General features: G+C 34.6%; 1 protein-coding gene across 8 annotated transcripts in view; it reads right to left on the bottom strand.

Annotated features, from left to right (window-relative positions):
• Positions 1-6: 6 nt before the first annotated feature.
• Positions 7-11,449, bottom strand: part of PIAS2 (protein inhibitor of activated STAT 2) — a 109,378-nt gene continuing 97,935 nt past the window's right edge. For 4 of the 8 annotated variants that reach the window (XM_032152383.2, XM_032152381.2, XM_032152384.2 and 1 more), the window contains 3 exons: positions 8,636-8,775; positions 3,023-3,060; positions 7-366 (listed from right to left, as the gene is read on the bottom strand). In XM_032152383.2, the coding sequence (XP_032008274.1) occupies positions 184-366; positions 3,023-3,060; positions 8,636-8,775 (361 nt within the window). In that variant the 3' untranslated portion in view covers positions 7-183. Of the gene's footprint in view, positions 367-1,712; positions 1,751-3,022; positions 3,061-6,045; positions 6,143-8,635; positions 8,776-11,449 lie in introns of those variants that run through there. The other 4 variants (XM_032152386.2, XM_032152385.2, XM_058438384.1 and 1 more) reach the window with 3 other exon arrangements.

Below are 11,449 nucleotides of genomic sequence, written 5' to 3'. Positions count from 1 at the left end.
AAAAATCCTTGCATGTCATTTGGTTCTTGTTGCAGTCTTCTGTGTTCACCTCTCAGAAAGCAAAAGAATCCACTTGACTTTCAATAAATACCAAATTATTTTAAAAAAAAAAGTTTCCACAGACTAGAGATCCAAGAAAAAGCAGTTCTGATGAATGATTCCCAGAATCAAGTGAGTCCTCCTTTAGTCCAATGAGATGATGTCAGGAATGTTACTTCCACTGCTGGTTATGACCCCTGTCTCACTCCTGCTGCTGGATGAACTAACATGAGTACTGCTTTCATGGGAGCTGGTGGTGGTGACAGACGTACTGCTTGCTGTTAAGGGTGAGGTAAGACTATCCAAAAACATAGGAGGACAGTACTGCTTGAAACAAACAATGATGCCAATGAGGAAGAGGCTACTTGATTTTAAATAAAGAGACTAGAAATTATTAGATATGCACAAACAATAGTCACATACTTAAATCCCAGTGGGATTTAAAAATTGCTCAAAACTTCACATCTTTGGGTGGAAGGTGGCATGAATTTAGCTATTTAACATTATTTAGAGAATGCAGCATATATTCTTGATTCTCTCTAAACTTGTGGAACTTGTTTGCTGACCACGTACAAAAGGTAAAGTACAATACTAAATATTGGCCCTCATCTCAAAAAGAATTTGCTCCCTAACTGTATTTAGTTGGGTGTCAATTTTGAAAGAATTGTTGAGCTTACACTGGCATTTTTGCTTAATAACATTTTTAAAAATATTTGTTAGCCTTTCCCGGTGTGAACTATCAAACAGATCCTTTATGAATGTTAAGGCTGACCAGCTGAATGATAGCATTGGACTCCTTTGTACATAAACATAAAATACTTGTGTCATCAGAATGACAACATTCATTCTAAAACACAGAGTACACGGTAGTTAGCTATCACAGGATCCTCAGGACAGAAAATTATCTCAGGTAATCACAAAGTTTTACAGTAAATGTTAAAGAAGATCTAACCTAATCTTCTCGTGATGCCTGCTTAACACCCCTTTCCTAGTGCTCATATTTCACAAGTCCCCTTACAATCCTGGTTACTGATGCCAAACAAGTACAAACCTGAGTGTACTACTCTAATATTAACAGAGGAGTGAAGAGAGGCGAGCCAAAAGCATTATATCAGTGTAGAATATTTTATGTGAGAAACGACTGCACTGACTTTAGCAAAACAAGAGGTCTAGTGATATCCTGCAAGAGATGTTTTAAGTTTGTCATTAGTTCAACTGTATGAAAGATCAGTAAGGATATCTGATTCATATTCCCCATTCTAAAGATTATGCAGCTTATCATTAGAGACACTGGATTACGGAACAGGAATTTAAAAGTCAAGTTGTTTAGACTACATGATTTCCAAGGCCGGTGAATAAAACAGGAACAACAGTCCCAGGTTTAAGTTGCCAGTCAGAGGGACAGCAACAAGTAAAATTCAGACTGCCCTTCAAAAGAACAAGTTATTTAATGCTTTGGATAGACAACTGTTTTGGTTCATCAATAAAATGAATGCCACACACAGAGTCAAGGGACATTAGTTACAGGGAGAAGAACAGTTCTTAAAGAGCTTCCAAGGAGCTCTAAAGATAGTTGAATTGTCCGGTATTAAAACTCTTTTCTAAAATCAAATCAATTTCTAACTTTCCACTAAAATTGGGGGGTAAATCTAGACCAAAGCCCAGAAACTTACATTTTATTCCTGCTGCCTCTCAGTCAGTTTTTGATTGCCTTATAGGAAAAAGATACTCATTTATTAAAGTTGTGCTAGATGCTACAGTCCTGCCATCAACAGGCTCTGTGCATTGAATTCTTAGTAGTATTCAGATTGCAGCCACTTAAGTTCTAACCCAGCATCCCTCATTGTAGCTACAATGACAAGAATTAAGGGATAATGGAGGTCAAGTAGTAAAACCTAAGGATTCTATGGCAAACTGAAGGCCCCACATCACCCTTCTACTACTGACTGACCAAATAAGTTAGACCACTACTAAATATACAAAACAGAGCTATGAAATAAAAACCTCTAGGTTCCAAGATAATTTTTTTTAAAAGAACTGGTCACATAACAATTAGTAATCCTTATATCTGAAGAATCCATTTCCTAGAAAAATACATGGATACTTTCACTAGGTACCTTTGTTATATATACTGCTATAATGAGGTCAACTCCAAATGACAAGAAATTCCTCAGTCTGCACATTACCTTGGGCCCAAATTTCTGGTGCTGTTCATGTAATCAGATACAGAGTACTGAAACAGGAGGCTGATACAGGACCTGTGCTTAGCTGACTGAGCAGCCCATGAAGCAGTGACCCGTGGTTCTTCCTCCATCCCTCCCTATACTCAACTCCTCTCAAAGTCTTTTGTTCTATGTCATTTTCTCCCTTCACTTTTCTCATGCCTTCTCCTCCTCTGCTCTGCCTCTGCCATAAGCCTGTCTGTGCAATCCATGCTCACTGCAAGGTCTTCATGTTGGGACACCGGGCTATTAGGCTTTCTCATCTTTGACAGAGAAAACGGGGATGATTGACATATAGCAATTTTAAACTGGGGCCTCCCCAAAGTCCAAATCTGAAAGTCTTTAAAAACAATGAAGAATCAAATTAATGAGTCAAGTCTGTCTAATCAGGTTTAGCTACTGATTTTCTATGTACAGAACGTTTTAGCTAAAAAATAAAACTATATTTGTAAAATTTTAACTTCTAGCCACCCAGCACTGCTTCTATTCATTCTACTCATTCAAATGCTTGTAAGAGATGCCAACTGATTAAGCTAAATAAAACAGAATTTAAAATTCAGATATTAAAGACAAAAATCATAAACTGAAAACAACTTTATTCCTTCAAATAAAATTGTGAAATATTTGCACAGTACTTCCTTTCCATCAATGTAAGTAATTCAGAGTTGACTGTCCTGATTTTATGCAACTGGTCATTTTTAGTTAGTATGACATAACCAACAATCAAATACAAATTAGTTGCTTAAATTCAGGATACATACCTGGGGATCAACTGGAATAAGGGAAAGAAAATCCAAACCTAAAACAAAAATGCTTTGTTAATAGTTGTCTCTTATTTTGGGAGACCAGAATTATTTCCCTAAATCATCTTTATTTATCACAAATCACAAAACATTTGTGGTAAGTGCTTACCACTCTGTCACAGGGAAGTTCTATACCATGATCAGTGATACTTGAAGTGTTTAAAACCCAAAGATGAATATATTCTCTGATAAAACAACTGGAAAAACTAGCTCCCAGAGACTCAAAGGCAGAAGTCCAAAAATTTCCAGTGAAGGACTAGTCAAAACAAATGTTTCCCCCTTTGCCGCTTAACAGAATGAGAAGCAATAAAAATGATGAGCTAATGATCTGGATTTGAACCATCTAAAAAAAAAAAACATACTTAAGCTCTTAAGATATTTCACATTTATTTTTCAGAAATACAGAGGTTCATCTAAGTATCGCTTCTTAAACAGATGTCTATTTCAATGATAGCTCTCTGTCCCCGCTGTCCCCACATCAAGAGCAGTACATAGTCCAACGCTCTGCACAAAGCACACACTCGGGAATTGCTGCGCTAACAGGGTTATCAAGGGTTACTGGGTTCTGAGCTAATATAATTTTCTGAACCAGAGAACTGTAATTGTCCAATTCGATTTTAGAAAGAGGAATGTGTAAAAGGTTGTCTGGTAATATACTTTTGACGTATTCAAGTAATAACAATAAATGAAATTTTTAGGTTTTAAAAGTCTAGTAATAAACTTCAACATCAGTTCACCTAGACCTCCCTGTGTGACTAAACTCCCTTTAATTATTTCAAAACATTAAAAAAGAAACCACAGGTCATTAAGACAGGCCAATTTCTATTCAATTCTGTGAATTTTTATGTTGGCATTCAGAGACACCCCAAATATAACCACCACACAGAGAAAGTCTGACATTATGCTTTTATGCAAAATAGAGAATATCAGTGGGGACATTTAAAATATTTACTAACCAGTATTAATTTATAACTCAAAAAATTTAAATATATTTATTCTCTCATAATCTCCAAATAAGGGTATTACAAAAATGCTTATCAAGTGATACAAGCTATAGCACCAATCATTTGAAAGAAATCATTCCAACGATTTCTAAAGCCTTTTGAAAATTGTTGCTATAGATTTTTTTTTTCCTTTTTTTGGGAGACACTGAGTCTGCTCTGTTGCCCAGGCTGGAGTGCAGAGGCACAATCATAGGTCACTGCAGCCTTTACCTCCTGGCCTCAGCCTCGCAAGAAGCAGGAGCTACTAATTATTATTTTTTTTTGTAGAGAGAGGGTCTCGCTATGTTGCCTAGGTTGGTTTTGAACTCCAGAGCTCAAGCAATCCTCCCGCCTCAGCCTCCTAAAGTGCTGGGATTATAGACATAAGCCACCACACCCAGCTTGCTGTAATTTTTCATTTCATATGTCTGTCACTAGCTATATGATATGGTGGTTTGAGCCAATACTAAACCAAAGAGAATTACAACAAACTTTTCCAATGACTTCTCTATTAAAATGACAATAGGTGAGATATCTCAATAAGCAGACTTTGTCTTCATATTAATACTATTCAGTAAATCCTCTCTCTGCTTCTGCCAAATTTGTCAATCAAAATTTGTCTAGCCCTTGTAATACCTTCAGAGTTTTGCATTTTCAATATTTCTATTATTAAGTAAAAAAAGTTTATTGGAACGTTTTGTTCTGCTTCAAATGGTATAACCGTTTTCTTTTTACAGTAGCTTCTATCTTTTCAGTTTTTCAGTTTTCTTCATTTTTACAATAGCTTCTACCTTTTTATAGTTTTTCAGTTTCATATGTTCAATCACCTTTAATATTTGTTGTATCTCTCAGTTCATGTTAGTAACTGAAACCTTTTTATAACGCTAAGTATTGACAATGGTGTTGGAATATTGTGTACTGAAGCCAAGCCACTAAAAAATGCTCATTTTCTAAATGTTCAACTATTTCAATTTCATAATTTCAATTAAAATAAATATGCAAGCTTGATATAAAACAGTTTGAAAATTATATCAAGACTGTGTATTTATTTTAATTGAAATTAAAAATTGAAGCTCTATCACCAGAGAATACCCACTGAGGATCCTATTTTCGTTATTTCAATTCCAGTTCTTCAGATGTACTGTAATTCTCTTTGATGATTTCATGTGTGTGGTAAATATAAAGTTTATTTAGAAAACAATTAAGAGATTTACTTATCTGCATATTGATACCTCATCCATGGAAAACTGAATGTGATGACTTATACAACACCATAATAAAATACCTAGAAATTTTTCTAAAATTTTGGTTGGAATTCTAGATTGTTTACCAAGCATTACAAGGGTGCTGTCTATATAAAACCTGTTTAAATGTAAATATTTCTCTCACTGAAACCATTTTTTTCTCAAGTACTAACAGTAAAGTTTGATATGGTATTTTAGATGCTATTCTTTCTAACAAAAAACGAAACCATCAAAGTCTTCTTGCATTTTACATTTTAAGCAGAATGTTAAAACTCTTATACGAAATCAAGTTTCATCAGTAGTGATTAAAATTTTACTGCCTTGTTTCATAAGTTTAGCAAAATGCTGTTTCTTATTTCACCATAAGTTTCAATTGCAGCGTGTCATACTGATATATTTTTATGCCCTCCTAAGTATTTCATGGTTGAAAATGCTCAATTACTTTTAACTAAAAAGCAGGTAGTGTTAACATTATTTTATTAACACTGATAAAATTTTAATTTAAAAATTTTAAGTGCTTCACTGTGAAATTGACTCAGATTTTTTCTCATTGATGACAACATATTTTCCTTATTTGAGTCATAAACTTTAACAAAACATAACTGCTACATGATTAAATATGTAAATGTTTAGCACTTTCAAATTTTAATGATACAACTTTTGAGCACCATTCACACCTGACAATATGGCACTAGCAATAATAAGGCAGTCATATTTTTCCTTGAAATAATCAAGCTGTTTTCCACTCCATAAATACAAATTATTTGTTTTATTTTGTATTCACTGTTGCACAATATCAGAAGATGTTCCAAGCTTCAGTTCATTATTAATATCATTTCTTCTTTGTTCTCCTGCAGATTCAGAAGATTCATGTTTATGATGTTTAAAAGGAATGTTAAGAAATGTATTAAAACTTTGTTATCTCTCCATTCTTGGTGTTCTATTTAATATTTTATTATAAATTATTAAGTTTATCAATACCAAAACTCTTCACAGTATGACTAACTACATAAAAATTATGCATAAAAATAAAACCAAATTACTAATCACAAAAGAGCACATTAATAATAAAATCAAAGTAAAACTAAACTATTTAGATAAAGTAACTGCTACATAATTCATACATGATGATAAACTAGCAATTCTTCTAAAGCACAATAGATCCTATTCTATTCAGTTATCAACTGGTAAGAAAGCTTTTCAATAATAACAACCAGTATATCACCATAATTGTTAATATTGGCTAAATATCAGCCTTGGATATTAGTCTTGTTTGCTCAATATCAGCTTGAAACGCATTTTTACCAAATGCCCAGTTCAGACATATTTTACTGCATTTTTCTCAAGTTTGCACATTTCTAAAAAGAAATAGTCTCACTTTATGCCCAAATTTTGAAATAATGTAAATTTCCCCCAATTAAAAATTAATCCAGGTTCACAGAACTGAAAAACTATCAGGGCAAGTGATTTGTAAATTGTGTCTATGCTACTGCTAAACGGTAGGATCACTTTAATGAACAGAAATGCTCATTATCTTTTTTCAGGATTAATTTTTAATTCAAGGTCTTTAGGAAACAAATCCTTTCAGAATGCTTGCTTATAACACATACTGAGATGACATGCAGACACTCTTCCAACTAGCCAATGTTACAGCCATAAAAGGCAGCTGGGAATTAAGAATCTCTGAATTTCCATCTTTGTCACCGACATGAATCCTCACCTGTACCTTAGCATCAGACTTTGTATATACTTTACAAATACTTTACAATTTGTGTTAGCTGGGTCTACAAAGAACTTCTTAAAATACCAACTCCCAAATTACATATGGAGTAACGATATCTAAGAAGCAAAAAATAATTTTAAAAGCCATTTTTTTAATGGATACTATAAAATGTCTATTCTTTTCCACTAAATTTTATTCACATAATCTAAACAAATTTCAAGTAGCAAAATTATACTGAGCCAATTATCGATTGTTTCAATAACATAAATTTTCATCAACAGGATAAGCATTGTGCTTAAAATAAAGACCTCACTAAGGGGAGAAAAATAATAAATCATAGGTCAAAATTAACTTCATAAATCTAGAGAAGAAAACTAGTAACATAAGGAGAGAATTGTATTCCACTAAAAGGGCCTTCAGAGAGAAGGGAAGTCATGAATGTACTGGTTCTAATTTGCTCAAATATAATTGACAGAAATGTCTGCAAAAGCAATAGCTATGGAGAGAGGGAAGAAGAGTAAAGGAGGGAAGTTTAAATTTTGTAATATGGCCTTGGTTGCAGAAGTCTTGATACTAAGGTAATTCTAGCAACCTTAATATTTTACAGTAGATTCCCCCTTATCCAAGGTTTTGCCTTCTATGATTGCAGTTACCTGTGGTCAACTGCAGTCAGAAAATACCACATGGAAAATTCCAGAAATAATTCATAGATTTTAAATTACACACTATTCTGAATAGTCTGATGAAATCTCATGCTGTACTGGCTCCATCATGCTCCATCCCACCCAGGACATGAACCATTCCTTTGTCCAGTGGCTCCCAGCTTTGTCACTCAGTAGCCATTTAAGTTATCAGATTAACTATCTCAGTACACAGTGCTTCTGTTCAAGTAACCCTTATTTTAACTTAATAATGGCACCAAAGTGCAAGAGTAGTGATGCCAGCATATTGTTATAATTGTTCTGTTTTATTATTAGTTATTGCTGTTCATCTCTTACTATGCCTTATTTAAAAATTCAACTTTATCATGAGTATATCTGTATAGAAAAGAACAGTATATAGGGTTCTGTAATATCTGTGGTTTCAGGATTTACTGGGGGTCCTGGAACTTATCCCCCATGGATAAGCGGAAACTACTGTACATATAAAAGATATCCCAAGTATTAAGCCCCACTCTAGGGAAACAAATGGTAGACCCTATCTTTGTAAGGAGAATAAAACCCACAGCTTGTAGGAAAAATCAGCCCCAAACAACATCAGTATATTCTCAAGTTCTGATGAGCTACCAAGAAGAGTATGAGAAAATATTTTCCCTTCACCTGTGAGGTTCTATAATAAAGAAACCAAGAAAACGTTTCTAAGTACAAATTCTCCAAAAGGGAGAATAAAATCTCTGATGTTTACTATTCTACTATATTTCTTATCACCAGGAATCTACAGATTGCTCTGTAGTTAAAATAACAACTGGATGTGATGTATAAAAACAGATAAGACCTTTATCTGAAGCCTTCAAATTTCCTTAGCACTTCTATTGAAAATTTCAAAACTATATTGGCTTCACAGATTAAGATTAAAAAAAAAAAACTTTCATAAAAAAAAAAAACAAAAACACTCCACATACCTGGCAAATCTGATGACATGCTTGATATTGGCGTATGGTGGAATGGTACTGAGTAGTCTGTTAATGAAGGCGGAATAGCAGCAGGATCAACCGAAGTCACACTGGGCACCCTTACAGAAGATGGCTGATACATGAGAACCCTGTTTTAAATAGCATGGGAAATTACAAACAATCTCGCTGTTAGTTCACAGGAGAGAAGAGCTGCACCACTGGGCATTCTCAGTCGTTCGTTCACCAGTTTCAGCACAACTATACGGCAGCTACTCACTACACAGCACTCCACTCTACTCTCCTCTCCCATAACAGTCTTCATTTTAACATGAACATATCTTGGTTCTCAACAGCAGCTGCGACATAAGAGCAAGTTGATATTCAAACACAATGTACAGTGCTGGAGTGAGATATAACACTTTCATCCACAAATAGAAATAGACATCACTTTTATTAATGTATATGTAATATGTATATGGGTAGCAGTGATTTTATCTATAAAGAAATTTAAAACTAACATAGAAGATCCCTAAGGTTTGATTTAAATCAGGGAACCTTGAGAAGTGAAGCTACTCACTGTAGCACAACCCAAATTTCTTCAAGTCTAACTTGAATTGTATTAATTATTTGCAATCTTTTCTGGGAATCATCTGAGCAAAATTACCCAATCTTAAGGCCGACCAACTTGATGGCAATAGGCCACAAGCAGAAACAAGGATGAGTGTTCAGGATTTAAAATATAATATCCAGAAATAAAAATGCTGGCTACCATGATAGCACCTACCGGGTAGGTGAAATCCCAAGAGAGTTTATGATTTTAAAATTAGCTGTTCATGCTACCAAAAATACAAATTAAACATATGTAATAAATACTTCACAACTGGTATTATATAAAACTGTATATACACTATAGAATTACTTTATAATTTCAAGAAGCAGTATAATTAAACATACTTTTGAAAAAGTTCAAGCTTAGAGATTTTTTTGCATTCTTCCTATTTAACCTGCATTTTCTCTTAGCCCAGGGTAAATAACTACAACTTCACAAGAAAGACATCCTTGAATGTATGTAGGAAACTGAGCATCGTTACTGGTCTTATGGTTGATGGTGGGAACCATGGTCACAAAGCTAGACTGGGATAACCTCTGGGCATCCTTTCCCTTTCCTGTTATTGCTGATTATTAAATATCAGTAATAAGAAATGATGACAAATTGCATGATATTCTTTGTACTCTGACAAACTATTTCATAACCTCGATTTAAATGTCAAACCACTTAAATATGGATATCACAACAAATGTGGAAAACAGTCATCTTGAGAATACATACATTGTTGAGTTGGCAACTATGTTAGTCTCAGAAAAGTGAATAAATAACATAGGTCAGAGTTCAGAAATCTTTGATCAAAAACTGATCCATTTAGGAAGCTTATGACATATGTTTGAGGCAATAACATAAGCCTGGTATTTGAAATACACTTTCCCGAGGTAGATAAAGACAGAAGGAAGTTATCTTCCAAAAATCAACCACATGTCTGTAGGTTAGAATCTGGAGATTTCTTGGCCTCCAGTGCTACTCGAAGACCTAAAACCACAAGCAGTATTTGAGCAATGTTAGAAAAGGCAGACTCTGGAGGAAAAAGAGAAGTTGGGAGGAGATAAAATAAGTTATTTTGTATCTAAAGCTCATCTTTTTTGGAGGTTTGAAAACAGTGGTCCTCCACAGGGATCAAAGGAGAACAGGACATCATCAAAAGTTTTTCAAATAACATGAGACCACCTCTCACACACAAGAGTTTATATAAGAAACTGGAGGAAGGACACAGTGGATAAAGAGGAGAGACAGAGACTGGGGTATATGTGAGTGCTGGGGAGGGGACTAAAGAAGTGGCTCTGATTATTCTGGCTATCTCAAAGTATTAATATCTTATTGTTTTAAAAATGTTAACAGGCAGGCTTTGAAGACCAAATATATATAAAGTTTCATTTAATTTAAAAAGTTTCTACTTAAAAGTACATTTAGAGCCAGGCAAGGTGGTTCACACCTGTTATCTCAGGTCTTTGGGAGGCCAAGGCAGGAGGATTGCTTGAGCTGGAAGTTTGAGACCAGACTACGGAACATAGGGAGACCTTGTATCTACAAAAAATTAAAAAAAAAAAAAAAAAGCCACACGTGCTGAAGTATGCCTAAGGTCCTAGCTACTTGGGAGGCTGAGGCTGAGACTGCTTGAGTCCAGGAGGTAGAGGCTGCAGTGAGCCATGAATGCTCCACTGCACTCTAGCCTAGACAACAAAGCAAGACCCCGTCTCAAAAAAAAGTACATTTAACCTATCGTGTTTTTTTTTCTCTGCCACTGAAATAAACTAAAAGACTTTCTGGTACAAGAAAAAGCCAATGAATGTCTTTCTCCCACTCCCCCTTCTCTTCCTTTGCTATTTCACACTGGAGATTTTCTTTTGTTTTGATCCTGATTGACCCTTCAACTTGAAATAGACTTACACGTAACAACAATAACAGAGCTCCCTTTCCTTCCCTGATCCTTTGACTTACATCTATAAAGGAGTCAAGTGAATGTCCCTACACACCTGTCTGTCACTACAGTAACACCTAATAACTGTACGTGTCCTGTCAGTAACATGAAACTTTAAATGAGTAAATAGCTACTCTTTACTTAGGCAACACCAAAAGGTTGACTGCCAAAATATGTGAAATGTGAAAATCCAATGGGGGTACAAATTAGTAAATCAACATATAAAATCTCAGCAAACATATGAAAAGCTAAACTATTTAGTGTTGGTTAATTCCCATTACCTGAATGTTGC

The sequence above is a fragment of the Hylobates moloch genome, unplaced genomic scaffold (assembly GCF_009828535.3).
Source record: "Hylobates moloch isolate HMO894 unplaced genomic scaffold, HMol_V3 SCAFFOLD_5, whole genome shotgun sequence".
Classification (NCBI taxonomy): Eukaryota; Metazoa; Chordata; class Mammalia; order Primates; family Hylobatidae; genus Hylobates; species Hylobates moloch.
The sequence above is the reverse complement of the archived record's forward strand: the minus strand, read 5'-3'. Positions and strand labels throughout refer to the sequence as shown.